The sequence below is a fragment of the Adiantum capillus-veneris genome, chromosome 19, assembly GCF_014529385.1.
Source record: "Adiantum capillus-veneris isolate H3 chromosome 19, ASM1452938v2, whole genome shotgun sequence".
Classification (NCBI taxonomy): Eukaryota; Viridiplantae; Streptophyta; class Polypodiopsida; order Polypodiales; family Pteridaceae; genus Adiantum; species Adiantum capillus-veneris.
The window spans coordinates 7507103-7527471 of NC_140949.1; the positions used below are offsets into that span (position 1 = coordinate 7507103).

Consider the following 20369-nt stretch of genomic DNA (forward strand, 5'->3'; position numbering starts at 1 on the left):
ATAGCCTTATTATCACATGAAAGATATGAAATAACTTAAACATTACAATCTATAGAAATCACAATAAAAAATATGTAATATTGGCAAAAGATCAACCATAAAATAAAGCCTTTAGAATGTTGGCATCTTCTTAGAGAGTGGTCTTTAGAATGTTGGCATCTTCTTAGAGAGTGGTCTTAGACATTTGAAGTAATCTAAGCCTTTAGAATGTTGGCACCTTCTTAGAGAGTGGTGGTCTTAGACATTTGAAGTAATCTAAGCCCATGTGATGCAATTTGTCATTGAATTGAGCAGAATTTTGTGGCTATATCAATCCTTGATATAGTATCCACCTTTGATAATCAATTCAATATATTGAATTTCATTTGTTGCTTTTGTACCCTTCCATTCCATTTCATGCACTATATAAAATTCAATGCAAACAATACAAATATGAAATATCATCCATGAAAAAATATAAACATCAACAATACTGATGTAGATTGTGTCATCACAACTGTTACTAAGCTATGGAGCTAGCCATGACTAGTAGATATGATTGACAGATTGTGGATTGAGCAAAAATCACTTCTCATATACCAACCTTAAAGCAACTCCCGAGTCAATAAGGCCAACACGCACTTGGTTAAACTTAGTAAAGTCTAACATGATTAGCATAGGATGCAAATCATAATGAATCATGCCTTGGCTATGAACATATGTCATGGTATGCACCAAAGTTGTTAGCAATGTGGAACATTGCTGCAAATTGCATGTTGACATCACATACTTATTTGAGAAAGCTTCAAATCTAAACTTCTTACAAATATTCCCTTTGCCTTCAACTTTTGAACTATTCTAATGAAGGCTCCCTTCTCATATGGTAGAGAGTTTAATGTAGAATCAATGCTTCCAGAATTGAAGAAAGGAAAGATATATATCCATGGAGATTAGCTAGTATATCCAATACTTCGGCAACTTTTGCATGGCACATATCAATACCAAGATTCTTTTAAAATGAAGGTAATCTATGCTATGAAATACCTTTATATTGGATGGTAGTATACAAAATGCTAGATGGAAAGAAAAATATATATTTGATATACTCTTCGTCACAATCACCATACCAATAGACTCAATGAGTACACTTCAATTTAAGTGATGTGGACGACCTCTTTGTTAATCAAGGAACTAACCATGGTGCAAAATCATTTGCGAAGTGTCTGAAGAATTTTTTTTTGCTAGACTACATAACAATCTAAAAATAATAAAGATAGAATCACTTCATATAGACAAGATATTTTGTATAATAAATATTTGTTTTTCTCTTTGTCTATCTATCTATTTGTGCAAATAATGAACAAAGAAACTTTGATGACACATACAATAAAATTTTATGGACTAATGTCAGATAATATTCCTTTATTTTTCTAATAATACATACATTCAAGAGGCGTGAATAAGTACCAAAATAAGTCCACAAAAGAAGAATATGAGAAACTTTTGATGATACTCATAGTCATACTTTGTGGTCAAATGTCAAATAAAAGTTACCCAGTTCTTCAAATAACACACACAAGCAACATATGTGACCAAGTATCAAAGAAAACATATTTTTTATTTCATAAAAAAGTGGCAAGCCTAACATAGTGAAAATAACATGCACACAATCATATAATATGGTCAAGTGACAATTACACTATGTATCTTCTAATATTGACAAATACAAACAAAGTTTGATATGCTTGTTGAAATTAAAATATTCTTTTATAATAATAAACATATTAAAGCAACCATTTTTTACAAAATCAAACCCTTTATAGAACGCATAAAGTAAATTATTACGAGCAACTATTGATAGGATTACAACTTAAATTCAACCTAAATGAATGAGAGAGAGAGAGAGAGAGAGACAGAGAGAGAGAGAGAGAGGGAGAGAGAGGAAAGCCCCCAGATTGTTGATTGGTTCACATCAAAGTTACTTTCTTATGTTTAGAGTCTATATTTGCATTTAAAGTATTTACTTTTGAGCTCAATAATTCATCTTTTTATTTTCTTTTCCATTTTACTATTTTTTGAAACTTTTTTACTATGCTTATGCTATTTTTTAAATTTTTTACAGTCTAAAGATTTGAATCTAGTTTTATTTGGTTTTAATAAAATAATCTATACATTAATTAATATTTGGCTTTTCTATCTAGATAAAGATTATAAATATCCATGTAAATAAAATAAAGAACAAAAGATTAGTTATTCTACTTAGCTCTTGCCCCTTTTTTAAATAGATAAATAGTAATTTTTTTCAAAAAAAGTAAAAGCTATCTATTTTGTTGGTTTTTTATTTGGTTTATATTTAGAAAAAAATAAAATTCCATTAAAAATTTGTAAACTATAATAAACTATTTTGCTTCTTTAATCATTCTGATTTTTTGTGTGTGTTTTGGTGAATTATTTAATATTAGATTTATTGAAAATTTAAAAGCTATCTAGTTTGCTAGTTAAAAATATACTATTATTGATTCTTTACCTATTCTTTTGCATGTTTTAAGGTTGGATATTTTTGAAAATTGAACAACCATAATGATTACTAAATAATTTTAGAATTTATCCAATAGACATTTATTTCTCTAACATTCAAGTAGCTTTCTATGCATAAACTTTATTTTCAACTTTTTTTTGCTTTCTCTCTTAGATAAAACGTTTTAAACTGATGAGGCCACAGGGTTGCACTGGGAGGTGACCTACACAACGAGGAGCTATCACGTCATTGATCTCATGAGTTGCAGGAGCTTATAGGTGAGAATGGTCAAGTGGTTGATGGTGAGGAGTTGGAAGAGCTTGCAGGTGTGAGGAGAAGCAAGGTGGTTGATGGTGACGTGAGGAGCGCTCTTATAATTGGGAATGGAGGGGGAGCTTGCAACTTATTTAAGGTTGGGTGGTTGATGGCAAGGAGGTGTAGGAGCTTGCAGGTTAGGTGAAGCATCCTCAAGATAGGGTGGGGAGGAGTTTGCACAGAAGAGGGGGGAGGGTGAGTTTGTAGAGTATAAGAGGCAGGGAGATTTGTGCTAGAAGGAACCCTTATACAAGGCTTAGATAGGGATAAGGGGAGGATAAGCAAGTTGTGACTGATGCAACAGAGAGAGAGAGAGAGAGAGAGAGAGAGAGAGAGAGAGAGAGAGATCGAGCCCTGCTTGTTCATTGAACCCCCCGCCTTGCATAACAGCCTAGCATTCAAGCCCTCTGGATGCTACGATGCTAGCCCACTCACCTCACAAATTACCTATTGTTGGCAGGCCTCACAGTGCGAACTTGCAATTGGCAATGAAGGTGGTAGGTAGGAGCTCTCGGCAGGGAGTACCTCATGACTTCAACAAGTTATATAAATTGTTGTACAATAGATAAGCAAGAAATTTCTACTTAGGTGGCTTAAGAGCAGTCATCTAATCAAGAGGTGTAAAAGCTTTGCAATCCTATAGAGTTTTCCCCATCTACTTGGATGGGCAAAATGGACCTACGACTACAAGTATAGGGCTTAGTATGACTGAGAGCCTAGTAGTTAGGAGCGTATGGGAAATAGAGGGTAGATGCTCCCTATTCGAGGAGTTGAGCAGCACATGGGAAGGGGTCCTTTAAATGGGGACGTGGGTAGCATATATAAGGAGTTGGATGGGTGGATCTTTGATGTGCTTTTCCTCCAATCTAAGGGAGATGACTCGTTGAGGTCCTAGTAAAGGACTTTTTAATGGCTAATACTCTATAAGGCAATGTGTTGAGTTTGTCTTGCAAAGATTGCAAGTCACTTGGATAGCAACACCATGAACCCAACCTCGAGGTTGCTGAAATATTTTCTCCTACGTCTAGTTTAAACCACAAGATGCTTTTAATGAGTATTTAAGTGCATGTATGGAAATTTATTTAATGAGTGTTGCAAGAGTCGGTCAATAGCAAAAATTTATGGACCATAGAGTGACCCTCAACATCAAGAAAGAATAATTGACTTTTACTCTAGCTATTTGGACATCAAGCTTGTTTTGGAAGCCCACAATGATAGTCATTGATTGCATAACTGTGGCTTCACATTTGGACTTTACATTAACTATTTATGCATTTTTGGTGGTATGGGACACCAACGTTGTATGAACTAAGTGGTTCTCACAACAACGAGCCCCTCTGTAGAGGGTAGGCTCTTATGTTAACCTACGATCCCTTTTGGACAAAGTAAAAGTATCTCTATAGATTTTAGTTGTTAGTTTGATTGTTGTCATAAGGTTTAATATATGCTGTGAGCATATGATTAGGTTTTAGTCAGGACATAAGGGTAGACTTGAAGCGGGTTTATACTTAGGAAAACATTCGTGCTTGTACAAAGAGATTTTCCATGTTTCTTTTTTAGGATAAAAAATATTCTTCAAGGGGATGTGATCCCATGACAATGGTCCTAAGGCTACGAGCCTATGGGATAGGGGCTATAGAGTGCCTATTCTATAAGATACACACATGACAAGGGGTGCTATATGTGGAGGCATGGATAGCCTATTTAAACAGTTGGTTGGGTAGGGCTTTAATTTGTTTCTCCTTCAATCTCAGAATAAGGGATCGTGTAGATTTTGTGGAATGACCTTTCAACACATTGTTTTCATGTTTTGCAGTAGACAGACCTTCTTTTGGCTTTTGCAATGTGCATCTAGTTTTAAGGGATTGCACCCACACTCCCACAAATAGCTCACTAGAGGGAATTTAGAAAGATTGGCAACGCAAGCTTGGAGTGAAAAGTAAAGGAAAGTGCAACAAATGCAAGGATAGCCTCTGTGTGAAGGTGACGAGGAGTGAGCCATGGGACGAGTAGTTGGGTGGACGCGAGGGCACCACCTGACACCACGAGCAGGGGCAACGAAGTTGTCCATCGCACCAGGGCGAGGGGGACACGCACACAAGTAGACGGGGGGACCTGGACATATATATGTTTTATTAATAGGCTGTCACTAGTCCTACAATATGAGTACAATATGGGTATCCAATTGTGTGGCTTAGCCTAGATCTGTTAGAATTGTGAGGATGAATCGCTCAGGGTTTGAATCCAAGCCTACAAATTTTGATTGGTAACTTTGAAGCCAAGGGCTTGAGGACGGAGCGAGTGGAATCTGGACAAATTCCAACCAATAAACTCAAAAACAAGCCAGAAATGGATGCCATACTATATGTATTAAGTTAAGTATAAATTACACTAGTGCGCCCAATCTCAGAAAAATAAAAATCCTTTCAAAACATCTCAAATGTATAAGTGAAGGGTGAGTTAGAAAATGAAAAGCCCTATTAAAATGGAAAGTCAAAAGATTTTTCATGTCCATATAAAGGGTTGAATTGATATCTTGGGTTTTTTCCTTTTTTGGCCTTTTCTCCTCTTTAGAGTTTCCTTGCACTATGCATGTAGGTAGTGAATTCAATTTTTTTAAAGCCATTAGATATCACCTACTTATTCCTCCCAACCTTGCCCCTGCCTTCCCCTTCTACCCTCGCTCTGCATCCCCCCCGCCCACTCCTCAAGAGCTGGCAATCACGCATGCGCACACGCGTGCACATACACACACACACACACACACACACACACAGAGTTGTTCGCGCAACAGAGGGCCAATTTCTCCTGTGCAGAGGCCCTCAAGGTAAAGGCGTGACACACACACACATAGAGCTAAGAGAGTAGTCTCTCCTACGCAGAGAGCCTCCTGAGGGTTTGCACACAGAGAGAGAGAGAGAGAGAGAGAGAGAGAGAGAGAGAGAGAGAGAGAGTTGTAGCTTTGAGAAGAGAGAGAGAAGGTCCAACCACTTGCGAGGCAAAGGGCTTCTCGAGAAGCCTAGAGGATAGTGCCCCCTATTTCCAATTGCGAGAGTTTATAGAAAGAGAGAGAATTTGCTAAGGAATCTTGCAATTTCTCCTTTTTTTGTTGTGGTTCACGCATAATCATTAACATGTGATTTAGACATAATCTTGCTTCTTTTTTTTTTTTGGTGGTTCAGACATAATGATTAATATGTTCATATTACTTTTCTCCTCTTTAGATTTTCCTAGCATTATGCATGCAGGTAGTGAATTTAGTTTTTTTTTAAGCCATTACGTATTACCATTACTTCTTATGAAATACACTATAGAATAAAGTATGTAATTAAGTATTAAGTAAAGTATAAACTACAAAGTTAAGAATCTCTACTTTTCGGTTTTGAAAAGAAAAAGGGCACGCCACCTAACTTTGTGAAGGCAGTGCATGCCATCGTCTTGTTTGCGAGTCAATTGCGACCCATGCAGATTATTGTGGATGCTGTTGGCTGCACTGCCGTATATCACAGACTGGGGTGGGGAGGTTCAAGGTGGGCGTTTTCTCAGTTATAAAGGAGAGCTACCCTTTCTTGCTGATGGAGACCTCAGACGTGGAGGTCGTTGTTTCGACATTGAGGTGGTTGTTTCGTGCACGAGAGAGAGAGAGAGAGAGAGAGAGAGAGAGAGAGCGCTCAGAGTCCTGTGTGTGGAGTGTGTGTGTGACGAAGTTTTCTTGCACGATATCCGTAGTAGTGAGGCCAGTGACAATGAATTTTCGGAAAAGTAGGCTTGCCAGATACTTAAAGCGCAAGCAAGCTTGCGTTCAAAGCTATGGCTGGGCAAGGTGCAGGGCACGCCTTGAAACAGTCATTTCAGCAGCCCCTCATTGGGTTTCCTCAAATTCGTGAAGATGATAAGCACGGCCTTCAGGCATCTGGTCTTCACGGATGTCGAGTGTTGGTGCATCATGTTTTGCTGGCACCTATGCTTCTTGCTTTGCTGTGCAGTGCAGCCATTCTAATGGCCACCGTACTAAATCAAGGATTGTGGCACTCACCATTTGTTGTCAAATCATATGAACAAGGGAGCTTGCAGAGTAGCTACACTCCCAAGAGCAAAGAAGCCTCTGAGGCGGAATTGTGGCCTCGAGAGGACTCTCCTTGGAATGCATCGGCGTTTGCATCACTGCGCACCAACTTCCACTTCCAGCCCCCAAACAATTGGATGAATGGTATGCCATCATACCTTCTCAAAGGAGGCATAGTTAGTAAAGCCATGTATACAAGAAAGTTGACATAGCTGGATTCTTTCTGCAGAATCTCATGAGTCATCTCACAATTTTTTTAATGCAATGAGTCATCTCTCTCTCTCTCTCTCTCTCTCTCTCTCTCTCATTCATTAGGACATGGGAACAGGGTGTGTTACCGTGTGATAGTTTTAGTTTACTGCCGACTGTTATTTAACGTTACTGTTCTTGCAGTGTATTTTTCCCTGCTAAATTAAAAAAAGCTGCAAGCACTTAAAAAAAGAAACGGGAAATTTTCAGCTTCATTCTTTTTTGCATTGGTTCAAAAAAATGTTTGGCTAGCACATTGCTTCAATACCGAAACTAAACTTTTAAAATTTTGTTCATGTGCTGCTTCTCGACTTTACCGCGCCGTTGTTGCTGGGAATCACCGACAATTGTACAGATCCCGATGGTAAGTGTTCTCATTAATTTGAACGGACTTTTATTACCCTCACAGCTTCGTGACAAGATTATTAGGCTAAGAAATCCCAATGGTAAGAATGCCTGCCATTGGGGTTTTTTGATTCATCATAAAGAAAAATGGTTATACATATGTGTACATCATGTGAGTGTCCATGCTGATATGATAGGTGAACCTCAGGTCGAGAAATTAGCTTTTCTCTGAAAATAAAGAGAGCTTTCTGGTTGAGATTATTATAAGGACTATTGTGCTGATGCAGCTCCTCTGTACTACAATGGGTGGTACCACCTCTTCTATCAGTACAATCCAAGCGAGGCTTATTGGGGGCTCATCTCATGGGGCCACGCGGTCTCCAAGGACCTCATACACTGGCTGTATGTGCAACCCCTAGCAATGGTTCCGGACCACTGGTATGATGAGAATGGTGTTTGGACAGGGTCAGCGACAATGCTCCCGAGGGAAAACAATAGTGTAATTCCGGCCATCATGTACACCGGCTCCACAAATGAGTCTGTTCAAGTGCAAAACGTGGTGTTTCCAAAAAACTCTTCAGATGATCTTTTAGTTGAGTGGACCAAAATTGCTGAAAATCCAGTGGTTACCCCTCCAACCTTCGTCAATGTCACCGACTTCCGAGATCCCACCACAGCCTGGCGTGGCAAGAATGGCCTATGGACAATAGCCATTGGTTCCCATTTTCGTCCCACTCACACTGGTATGGCACTGTTGTATCAGAGCATGGATTTTGTCAGCTGGGAGCTGCTACCAGACAAGTTTCTGCATAGCGTGGACGGCAGTGGCATGTGGGAGTGTGTGGATTTCTATCCGATTGTGGCATCTGGGGAGTGGACAGGGCTGGACACATCCAGCGTGATGAGTAAGGAGGGAGGAGAAGTAAAGCATGTGCTCAAGGCGAGCATGGATGACAGCAAGCTGGATTTCTATAGTATTGGAAAATATGATGCAGAGTCTTTTACATTTACGCCAGATGATACTGATCTAGACCTGACTCGAGGATATCGTTATGACTATGGGCGCTTCTATGCATCCAAGACTTTTTATGACCCACTCCTGCAGCGCCGCATTCTATTTGGGTGGATCAATGAGTCAGACACTCGCCAAGATGACGTCAACAAGGGCTGGTCTGGTGTCCAGGTTTGACTTGTTTCTATAAGATAAGGAGGGACTTTTCATATAATAGAGAGAGAGGGAGAGAGGAGAGAGACTGCAGCGTGAACCCTACTGCCTGCTGGTAAACCCTACCTGCTCGCAACCCTAGCCTGCCCACCCACGCCCAGACTTACACACAGCCCTCGCACCCAGCTTTCGCACTCAGCTGCCTGCATACCCCACGCCCAGCCCTCCCAGCTGCCTCCCTTGCCCTCTTCCTCTCGTGCGACCCCCACAGCTTCCATCAGTCCTCAGCTTCCTGAAGTGCTTTTAGAACTGATGTTTTTGGGGCTATGCTTTTGGGTGTCCCTTGTAATGTTTATAAGGACAGAGGGGACCACTCTAAAGTCTTTGAGGGAGTTGGACCCTCCGGGAGCTGTACCTTTGCGAAGCAATAATAAAGAAATACTGAAAGGGGCGCCAATCTTTGGAGCCAATGTGTTGAGGTAAGCCTTTTAGCTTACACTCCATGTATGAACAATCCCTAAAGCCAAGCATGCACCCCTATGTGCATGGATACAACCTACTTAGAGATCCCTAACACATACTTCTCATTCCATGCACACATGCTACACTTTAAAGCCACAAGCTACATTGTAGCTCACATGCTACTTACCCCTTCACATTTGTGGTGCGTATCCCCCCCCCCCCCTCTCTCTCTCTCTCTCTCTCTCTCTCTCATTCTAATCAATCTAGCAAGTCCATTTTATTAAGTACACTCTCTCCAATTTATTTGCTACTAATTTGTAATGAAGCTCTCACCATGATGAATGCCTCGTTGGTCTATCCACCATAGGCATTACAAGTAGTATTAGAGCTTTGGCATGATTAGCATTTCCTAATCTACTTCTTAATCGGCCTATGATTGTGGGATATGTTCATGGTGTTAGTTCATTGAGCCACTAACCTCATCAAACATTTGATTAGGCATGTGATTAGGTGCATTTACTCTCTAATAAGCTCTTTCATTGAGCACCATTAATTAGGATTATTTGCATTTGCATTTCAGTGTCAGGTTTTTGTATGTTTCGCTTCTTTAATTACTTTCTCTCAATATCTCTTTTGCTTGCATCACTTGCGTGTGGAGAGAGCGATCGTCTGACAAGCTCTTAAGCGCTACATTCCGAGGTCGAGAAGCAACTCAACGCCATTGCCCACTTTGTGCTATGTTTGGGTGTGTGTGAGTTTGTGTTTGTGTGTACATCCCATAAATAGGTGTGTGAGTGTGTGCGGCTTAGAAGCCAGAAAAATCTTTAATACCCTTAAAAAGCTGCTAATAGTGGGAGCCCACCCTATTCCAGAAAAAGAGATTTTGGTTTATTAAGCCAAGCCTGGGGCCTGGAGTCTATCTCGTGTTGCTGACATCCTCACCACCCTGCCCTATACCAGCTCTCTATCATAAGCACTTGCCGTTGGTGCTTAGCACTCACAGGCATGCGCGCTGCTTGAGAATGCCACGGGAAGCGTGTGCGAGTGCAAGTGCAAGAGCAGAGAGAGAGAGAGAGAGAGAGAGAGAGAGAGAGAGAGAGAGAGAGAGAGAGAGAGAGACCTGCTTTGGGTGGAGCACATAGCAACGTTATCCTGTTGTGCAACTCCTTATTCTATTGTATTAAAGAAAGTGTATACATGGGTTAAGTTAGTAGATGGGTTAGTAGTAAGTGGGATGTCCGACCAGTTGGCGTGAATCCCAACAAACTCCCACTTGAAGGCAAATGTAGTCCAAGTGACCTGGTATGTACAACCGTGAAGCAATATAGTGGCTTCAACCTATATCCATCAACTCACTGCAGTGCGTAAACCGCTTCAAAGCTAAGCCTTTCGTCAAGGGATCGGCTGGGTTGTCGTCAATGTGTACCTTGACCAAATCAATGAGCTTTTTGGCCAAGAAATCTCTCATGAGATGATACCTGACTTCACTGTGTTTCGATTTGGAGTGAAACACGGGATTTCTTGCCAATGCAAGAGCACTCTGACTATCACAATATATCATTGGAGTCTCATCAATGCCAAGATTTCTGACCAAGCGAGATAACCATACAACCTCTTTACTTGCATCCGACAATGCAACGTACTCTGCTTCCGTAGTGGAAGACGACGTACAATCTTGAAGACATGACCTCTAAGATACTGATGTTCCAGCAAATATGAAGACATAGCCAGATGTCAATCTCCTATTGTCGACACAACCCGCATAGTCTGCATCCGCATAGCCCACGATGGATGCATCACTATTTCAGAAGCGTAAACACCTACGAACCGTACCTTTGAGGAACCTAAGAATGTGCTTCACTGCTTCCCAATGCTTGCTGCCAAGATTTGCCATATATCGGCTCACCACTCCCACTGCAAAAGCAATGTCTAGCCTTGTGGCTACCATAGCATACATGAGACTACCCACTGCCGAAGAATATGGTACCTTAGCCATTTCAACTCGCTCATCATCAGATTTGGGTGCATCTTTCTTGCTGAGTTTCAAGAATGCCTGCATTGGGGTACTCAATGCTTTCCTCCCCTGCATATTGAAACGCTGCAAAAGTTTCTCAATGTATGTTTCCTGAGATAACTCAAGAATACGACGTTTGCGATCTCTTTTGATTCGCATGCCAAGAAAGTGTGTAGCATCCCCCAAATCTTTCATTGCAAAATTGTTGCTAAGTGTTTTCTTCAAGTTGGCAATCTCCGCAATGGATTTCCCAGCTATAAGCATGTCATCAACATACAGAACTAGAATGATCATCGAGCCATCATCTAGCTTTCTTGTGTACAAGCAGTGATACTTTTCGCTCCTTTTATACCCTTGAGACCTCATACATGCATCAAATTTATGATACCACTGCCTTGAACCCTGCTTTAAGCCATAAAGTGCCTTTTTGAGCTTACATACTAGCTCCTCACGAGATGCGTTCCCCTGAATAAACCCTTCAGGCTGCTGCATGTAAACATTCTCATCGAGATTCCCGTGAAGAAATGTTGTCTTCACATCCATTTCGACAAGTTCCATGTCCTCAATCGCTACAAGACCAAGTACGGTTCTAAGCGTTGTCATCTTGACCACAGGTAAGAAGATTTCATCAAAATCGACTCCCTTTTGCTGTTTGAACCCTTTGGCTACAAGTCGAGCCTTGAACTTTGGATTTGGATCACCTGAAATAAATTTCTTCTTGTAAACCCATTTGCAAGGTAAAGCTTTCGCATCATTTGGCAGTTCTACCAAGTCCCAAGTGTCATTAGCCAGAATCGAGTTATACTTAGATTCCATGGCCTGCTCCCACTTCACCACATCATCCGTCATCATGGCTTCTTGGTAGCAGCTTGGCTCACCGCAATCAGTCAACATGATGTAATCAAGACCTGGCTCGAAACGCGCAGATGGACGAGAGACTCTAGTAGACCGTCTCACTCCTTGACCATTGCTATCCGCTCCCTCTGGAGCATTGCTAGTGGAAGGTACATCACTAGCCCGCTGAGTTGATTTCACTGTCTTTGAGGCAACATCCTCAAAAGTGACTCTCCGAATTTCTATTTCCTTGATAGGTTGTTTATGCATCTTCGACTCATTGAACATCACATCTGAACTACGAATGACTCGACGAGATTCCAGGTGCCAGAGACAATATCCCATCTCTCTATCTGCACCATATCCAATGAAAATACATTTGTGTGACTTTGGCTCTAACTTCTGTCGAAGTTGTTTAGGCACGTGAGCATAAGCTTCACAACCAAAAACACGTAGATGGTCATAGTGGGGCTTACGTTTAGACCATAACTCTTCTAGAATCTCATAATCCAATGGCGTACTAGGCGAACGATTTATAATGTGCACTGCGGTCAAGACAGCTTTTACGCAAAAGCCTTGTGTGAGATTTGTCCTAGAAAGCATGGTTGTGACTCTTTCCTAAATTGTACGATTCATGCGCTCAGCAACTCCATTCTGAGCTGGTGTGTATGGTGCAGTAATCTGCCTTTTAATCCCCCTTTTAGCACAAAAATTGTCAAACTCCTTGGAGACATACTCTCCACCGTTGTCAGTCCGCAACCTCTTGAGTTTCTTGCCATACTGATTCTCAACAAGTGCCAAAAAAATTTGGACACAGGAAGAACTTGATCCTTATGTTTCAAAGGATATGCCCACACCTTTCGAGTAGAGTCATCTATGAATGTCACAAAATAGTTTTCCCCCCCTAGAGATTTGGTTGGCATAGGACCACAAACATCACTATGTACTAAATCTAGAGGTTCAGCACGCTTTTGACCCGATGGTAAGTGCACGGATCTAGTATGTTTGCCATAGATATAGTGCTCACAAACAAGAAAGTCAACATAAGATAAGACAGGTAAGTAGCCAAAATGAGTCAGAGTTCTCATTCCTTTTTGGCTAATACGACCTAGCCGGCAATGCCACAACTCAGTAGACGACAGCTTGGCTATAGATATGTAATTATAACCAACATCTGACACATGCATGGAATACAAGGTACCATGCTTCTGACCTCTGAGTACAACAAGATTACCTTTGCATACTATCCACGAGCCATTGCCAAATGTGGTGTTGTAGCCCAAATCATCAAGCTGACCAACAGAAAACAAGCTCTTAGTCAACTTGGGCACATGTCTGACATTACATAAAGTAAAGTGCGTGCCATTCCTTAGATGCAATTTGACGTTTCCGACACCCTCAATGTCTAGTTCATAAGCATCACCCAAGTCTCACTTTGCCACAAGAGTGAGAATAAGTAGAGAACCACTCTCTATGTGGTGTCACATGGAAACTCGCACCAGAACCTACTATCCAATTCTGTGCAGGTTCTATCCAATTCTGTGCATACTGTGCATCTTCTGTAACAAGAGCCTCGACAGGTAGATCTGCTGTGAAGACCAATACGTCAGAGGTAAGTGGCATAACAACCGTTGGAAGAGTCTCTACAATAGGAGCATTTGAAGACTCCAGCACATTGATCTCCTCTAACTTTTCTTTACCCTTGTTTGAATCATCAGACTTAGAAGTTTCACCGGATTGTTTATCCTTCTTGCTTTGCTGCCATTTCCTGCAATCCTTCTTCACATGTCTTTTTTTATGGCAGTGGTAGCACTCGACATTACGCATAGAACCCCGAGACTTACAGTGTGAGCCTCCACGTTCCTTGCTTTTGGCACGACTTTGAGTGCGACCCCTCTATCTATCACTAGCAACATACGCATCACCATCCTTCTTGCCTTCAAGAGATTTTCTGCGAATCTCCTCGGTAAACAGACTCCCAAGGAAGTCATTGTACACTAGACCGGTACCAGGTGCTGAGTTGCTAATCGAACGTATCCCAAGACGAGGGTAAACTGCATAGCAAGAAGATACATTTGATTTCCTCATCGAAGACCAAACCCTGAGTGGTCAACTGAGTAAAAATAATATTGAACTCATTAATGTGAGTAGAAATAGTGTCCTCTTTCTTCATACAAAGGTCAAACAACTTCTTCATCAAGAAAACCTTATTAGTGGCACTATTGTTCTCATAACTGGAACACAACTTATCCCATACATCTCTAGCAGTCCTTTCTCCAACTATAGTAAAGTACACAGATTCGGCCAAATGCAAACAGAGGGTAGATTTGGCCTTAGCATCAAGTTTCTCCCACTCAACATCTGTATACTCGCCCTCTCGTCGCTCCATGATAGGATCCAGCCGGCCTTTTTGTATAAGAACATCTTGAATCTGCTCTTTCCAGATAGCAAAATTCGTCCCATCAGTACAGAACATATCCCAAGACGTGGGTAAACTGCATAGCAAGAAGATACATTTGATTTCCTCATCGAAGACCAACCCCTGAGTGGTCAATTGAGTGAAAATGATATTGAACTCATTAATGTGAGTAGAAATCGTGCCCTCTTCCTTCATACGAAGGTCAAACATCTTCTTCATCAAGAAAACCTTATTAATGGCACTTTTGTTCTCGTAACTGGAACACAACTTATCCCATACATCTCTAGCAGTCCTTTCTCCAACTATAGTAAAGTACACAGATTCGGCCAAATGCAAACGGAGGGTAGATTTGGCCTTAGCATCAAGTTTCTCCCAACTCAACATCTGGCCGCTCCATGATAGGATCCAGCTAGCCTTTTTATATAAGAACATCTTGAATCTGCTCTTTCCAGATGGCAAAATTCGTCCCATCAAATTTCCGGATATTGTAAATATCATTTTTACCACTAGATGACATGGCTGCAAGCTAAAGATAATTTGGCGATAAACACTGGTAATTCTGGGAAAAATTCGGCAGAGCTTTCCCTAGAAAAACTGACAAAATCTCAATCCAAAACTGTCACAAGAGATCAATAACGCATCAAAAGTAATGCTCTCAAAGCATAAGACAGGCGCATCAACCACTAACTGTGCATAAAAAGTCAAAAAGCTGACCCAAGACTGCCAACACGGCGTCAAATGCTCCTAGCCCTCTCTATACATGTCCTATGGCGAAGCCACGAAAAAGGGGTACTCTAGCAACCTGTATCCCCAATCTCAACATTCGAGAATCCCCCAGCTTAAAAAAACCTCACGCTATCGACCCTCACAAAAGGTTATTAGACAAGAAACAAGCCCAGTCTCAAAAAGGGCCTCCGAACCGAGTCTCAGAAACGATCAGGACTGCCAAAAACAAGCCAAATCGGGTCCACAAAAGGTACATATGGCAATTTCCACAACTCAACGTACATCCACTGTCAACAATACTGCAAGGTGCAGTATACGCGCTCAAACAGGCGCCAAACAAAATGTGCAAGCAGTAAACAAACCCTACAGGGAGTAAAACCGCTCTAAAGGAGCTCAAGCACTATTGAAAGTGCATAAACAATGCATATGCGCATCAAGTACTCCCACTGAAATCTGTGTTGATACATAAACACTGCAACCTGTAAGAAACCTGGATGTCCTGTATGTATGCAAGAACCTGTGAGGAGATGGATGCCTGAAAAACCCGAGACTATGTCGTGCCGAAAAGTGCTCCTACTCAGCCCATAAACACCATCTCAATAACACATAATAGCCATAAAACGGCTATATACCTTCCCAAAATAGTCTTTGAACAACCTGCACCTGTGTCCTACACCTGTACCTATAGCTGTAGCAAAAGTGGAGTTGAAAAATACAACTCCTGAAGCGTAGCTTGGATGAAGCTTTCGATTGCACGAACAGCTTCGCAAGGGGGGTAAAACGCTAGGACACCTGGTGGAAACGCTCTGGGAACGTTGAATTTGCCGATGCCGAAATCGGAAACCTGTTTGCACTTTTGAAAGTGCGCGCGTACGCGGACGTGAAAACGGCAAGCACAAACCTTGCTTTGATACCAGTTGAAGGTGCCGCAGGAAGCGTGTGCGAGTGCAAGTGAGAGAGAGAGAGAGAGAGAGACCTGCTTTGCGTGGAGCGCACAGCAACGTTATCCTATTGCAGCTCCTTATTCTATTGTATTAAAGAATAAGTGTATACATGGGTTAAGTTGGTAGATGGGTTAGTAGTAAGTGGGATGTCCGGCCAGTTGGCCTGAATCCCAACACTTCCATGTCAACTCCTCCCTGGCCGCTACCTCTTCCCCAGCTCCCGCTCATCGTTATCTACCAAACGCTGCCTAGCTCACCTGCGGCTACCCTGGAGCCCTTTGCCCCTTGAAAACCCCACTGCCAACACTGCATGCCCATCAGCTGATCATTGACTCCACTGCCTTGTCATGCAATCATTGTGCTGCAAGGCCCTTCGTCCTCGCCTTTTCTCCCTACATCATCAAGCCTTTCGAGTCTACAATTGATGCTCATCCTTGGACCCACAGGCTGCCTCACAGCATTTAAAGCTCGTCAACGGTTTGTAGATTTTACACAAAAGCCTACAGAGCCGCTCAAGGTGTCCAAGGTGCCCGCCAATCTGCTCGCGTTGCTTGACCGACCCCGCCTTGTAATTGGCTACTCGTCTGCAATCAACGTCTCCTTAGAGTTCTTCACCTCTACTCTCCTTGACTGCAGCTGCCCTTGTCAAATGGTCTCTGTCGGCTGTCAACATCCAGACTCCATTAAAAAAAGGGGTTTAATTTTTTTGTAAAAGGCTATTCTCACAGCATCCAACCCCAAGGCTGGTTTCCTACCCCTTGGCCTCATAAAAGTAGGGCCTTCCCCATTATGCTATATTGGTGCTACTGTGTCACTCTCACAACAATGCAGCAGTAAGGGCATTCCCAAGAACATAAAGGCACCAAACTTTCAAGAGCATTGAAATCTTCAAGTTTTTTAATTTTTAAGCTTCTATTTGTCTCTGTGCTTGTAACCAAAACTCACTTGTATGCCCCATTTGAGATAGTAGGCTCCCTTATTTTGCACTTTATATTGTCAAAGGGTTTCAGACACTGCCACATTGTTTGGTAAGACCGCCCTATAAGCACACATTGTCCACCAAAAACATCGACAAGTTCAACGGCGTCAGGTTTCACACCGGGCAAACGAAGGTAAAGGGGGGGCTTATGAAAAAGAATCTTTGGAGCGATGTAAAACTACCATCCGATTCGGGGGAGGCCTCGACACGAACCTTGAATGCTCAACAACAAGCCAAAGAGGAGCAAGCACTTGGAATCATTATCACTGCACTCGAAGACGACTTCATTCACCACATAGATGATGCTACATCCGCACTTCATGCTTGGCAAACGCTAGAGCATCTTTTTGGTCCTCGAGGTAAGCACTCCAAGATGAGCCTCAAAATTCAACTTTACGGCCTCACAATGCAAGTGCAAGATGATGTCACTAGCCTTGTTAACATTCTCAAGAGTATCTCTATCTCAACTCAACTTGTCTATGCTGAGTGACGAGTTCCAGATGAGGATAAAATCGCTATCCTTCTCAAGGCTCTACCAAGTAGCTTTGATAACATTGTAACTGTGTGGAAGGAAAAAGATCCCATTCCCGCACTTGAAGATGTAATCAATTCACTACTAGAGGAAGAAAAAAGAATTGGCACTTACAGAAGGTCTGAAAAAAACGCATTTGATTGTAAATGGTAAAGGTTGCTCACTGTCACAAAATGATGACGTGGCACTGCTACCCGCATGTTGAGGTGGACAAACAATACGGATTCCTGCGATATGCAGTGACGTGATGATGTGGCTTTCGTACCGCCTCTCCGCAAAAAACGCTGATTGCTGACGTGGCTGTTGTACGGATTTTTGCCAATTGCGCGGGCTGCTTGTTTGGACAGTTTTGGGACCATATGCTTTTGGGACAAATTGCTTTTGAGGTTACTGCTTTTGAGGTTACTGCTTTTGGGGCATCCCTTGTAAGAAAAATAGACCCTAGGGGGGGGGGCCTCACTCTACAGAGCATCTGGACACAGAGTCTGAGAGCAGAGATCATGCGGGTGTTGTACTTTGCTCAAGCATTAGTATAAAAATAAATACTGAAAGGGGCGCCAGATTTTAAGGCCAATACCTCTGGGCACGGAACTACGCCAGGCCGTGTCAACTCCAATTATTAAAGCGTGATAAAGTTGTAAAGTATTTTAAGTGATTCTCTCGTGTGTCGTGCCAGATTCTCGACTTGGGGTGCCCAAGTCTGTAACAGTGGTATCAAAGCTTCAGGCGTGTGATTTTCTCAAAGCATAGCGGTCCTACCAAAGAGCAGATAGAGCACTTGGGCACTTTGGAAATTGTTATTGAAGAATCTCTGTGTCCCGACCCTGGACTTATTAGCCACTCCCACCCTTACTTCATCGTGCATCGGGCATGCTCGCTCCCATCTTCATCGCTCTGTCTTACAAGGCATAAGCCATAAAGAATCCCAGATTACACATGGGTTCTCGTGGAGAATTTGACAGAGATAACACCTGTCGGTGGGCAGGCAAAGAAAAGAGAAATCCGGCGCGGGAGCTAAAGAAAAGAACGAAGAATACGACAAATTTTCCGCAGGATAGTTTGCAAGAAGACCTTTAAAAAATCTCTCCGATGGCTGAGAATTTGGATATGCGATAGAAGGCAAAATTGATCCTTTCAACAAGCTCTACGCATTGACACAAACGGATCTTATATCCAACAATTTTAGAAAATTAGGGTTTTTTTTGCAGAAAATTTCAGTATGTGTGCAATTAATGTTTTTGGAAGCTCTTGTTATCTGTATGTAGATAACTACTAGGAGCAAGGAACATACATATGAAAGCATTTGGAAGCATAGAGATGGACATCGACTCTTTTGCAACCAAGTGAACCATTTGCTTGAAATTGAGGATGACATGGCAAGGAATTTGCATCCAAAAGCAATCGGAGGCAACGGCAGCTCAGGAATGAATCCGTCGATTCAAGATAAAAATGATGAATTTTGTTTTTGAAATTTGAAGAATGATGATGCATGAGGAATGATGAATGATGAAATAAGATTCTAGTACATCAAATTCCCATATGAATGAGATGACGGGATATTGTGGTGAGCGCATCAAGAGTTCTGGCGGGATGAGATGGCTACCCAGGAATCTAGGTGCATCAAGACTTATGGACGGATGAGATGACTAGATGATTGAAACATTGTGTTCAATAAATAAAGAACTTTGAAATGGAAATTCCCCAAAATTTTTGGGACCAGATGCTTTTGGGACAAATTGCTTTTGAGTTTATTGCCTTTGGGGCTCTGCTTTTGGGGCATCCCTTGTAAGAATAAATAGACCCTAGGGGCCTCACTCTACAGAGCCTCTGGATGCAGAGTCTGAGAGCAGAGGTCCCGTTGGTGTTGTACTTTGCTCAAGCATTAATATAAAAATAAATACCGAAAGGGGTGCCAAAAATTGGGGCCAATACCTCTGGGCACGGAACTACGCCGGGCCGTGTCGACTCAATTATTAAAGTGTGATAAAGTTGTAAATATTTAAGCGATTCTCTCATGACGTCGGGCCGTGTCGACTCCAATTATCAAAGTGTGATAAAGTTGTAAAGTATTTTAAGTGATTCTCTCGTGTGTCGTACCAGATTCTCGCAACTTGGTGTGCCCAAGTTTGCAACACTCACATTGTGGCAAAAGCAACCACAAGATTGCTTCCGCATTAAGGTGTGCCCTCATTGCAACAAGAAGGGACATTCACCCAACCGATGTTTCTTCAAAGATAATGCAAAGAATTCTAAAGATTCGCACATGTCATGGAAGAAGCAAAAGAAGAAGGGGATGCCAACACTCTTTGCTATGAGGATGTATTGTAATGGGTTTAGACTCTGCCCCAAACCCAAAGTTTGGTGGGAAGACCTACCCTCTTGCTTTAGATTCATCTTATGAGCCATATGTAGTTACCCTAAGTAACCCATATTGGACTCCTTGATAAGAATCCATGCATTTCGTGTAAGCTTCAGCTTACGAGGGCGTTTGTTGAGGTAATCCTCCATGCACACATGCTACACTTTAAAGCCACAAGCTACATATAGCCCACATGCTACTTGCCCCTTCACATTTGTGATCTCAAAGCGAAGCGTTGGGTCCGTGAGTGTAGACCAGGCTGCAACACCCCAAGTGTACTGACTGGCTATAGAAAGCGCAGGCATCAGCCGAAGAATCCGCAACCAAACTTGTTATGCCATGGGGAAGTCCCATAGACAGTGATGTTGAGTCTCAAGTGGGTGGTCACAAGCTGCACATGCTACCGAGAAGCCATTGTGAACCACCCAACTGCCAATTGCAGTAGCTCGATGCACAACCAGCA

The 20369-nt window shown here is 42.1% G+C and overlaps 1 protein-coding gene across 1 annotated transcript in view; it reads left to right on the top strand.

Moving 5' to 3' along the window:
* The first annotated feature begins 6492 nt into the window (after positions 1-6492).
* Positions 6493-20369, top strand: part of LOC147433516 (acid beta-fructofuranosidase-like) — a 29445-nt gene continuing 15568 nt past the window's right edge. Inside the window, exons 1-3 of the mRNA XM_086490194.1 lie at positions 6493-7022; positions 7483-7491; positions 7760-8655. Of these exons, the coding sequence (XP_086346320.1) occupies positions 6623-7022; positions 7483-7491; positions 7760-8655 (1305 nt within the window). The 5' untranslated portion in view covers positions 6493-6622. The remainder of the gene's footprint in view (positions 7023-7482; positions 7492-7759; positions 8656-20369) is intronic.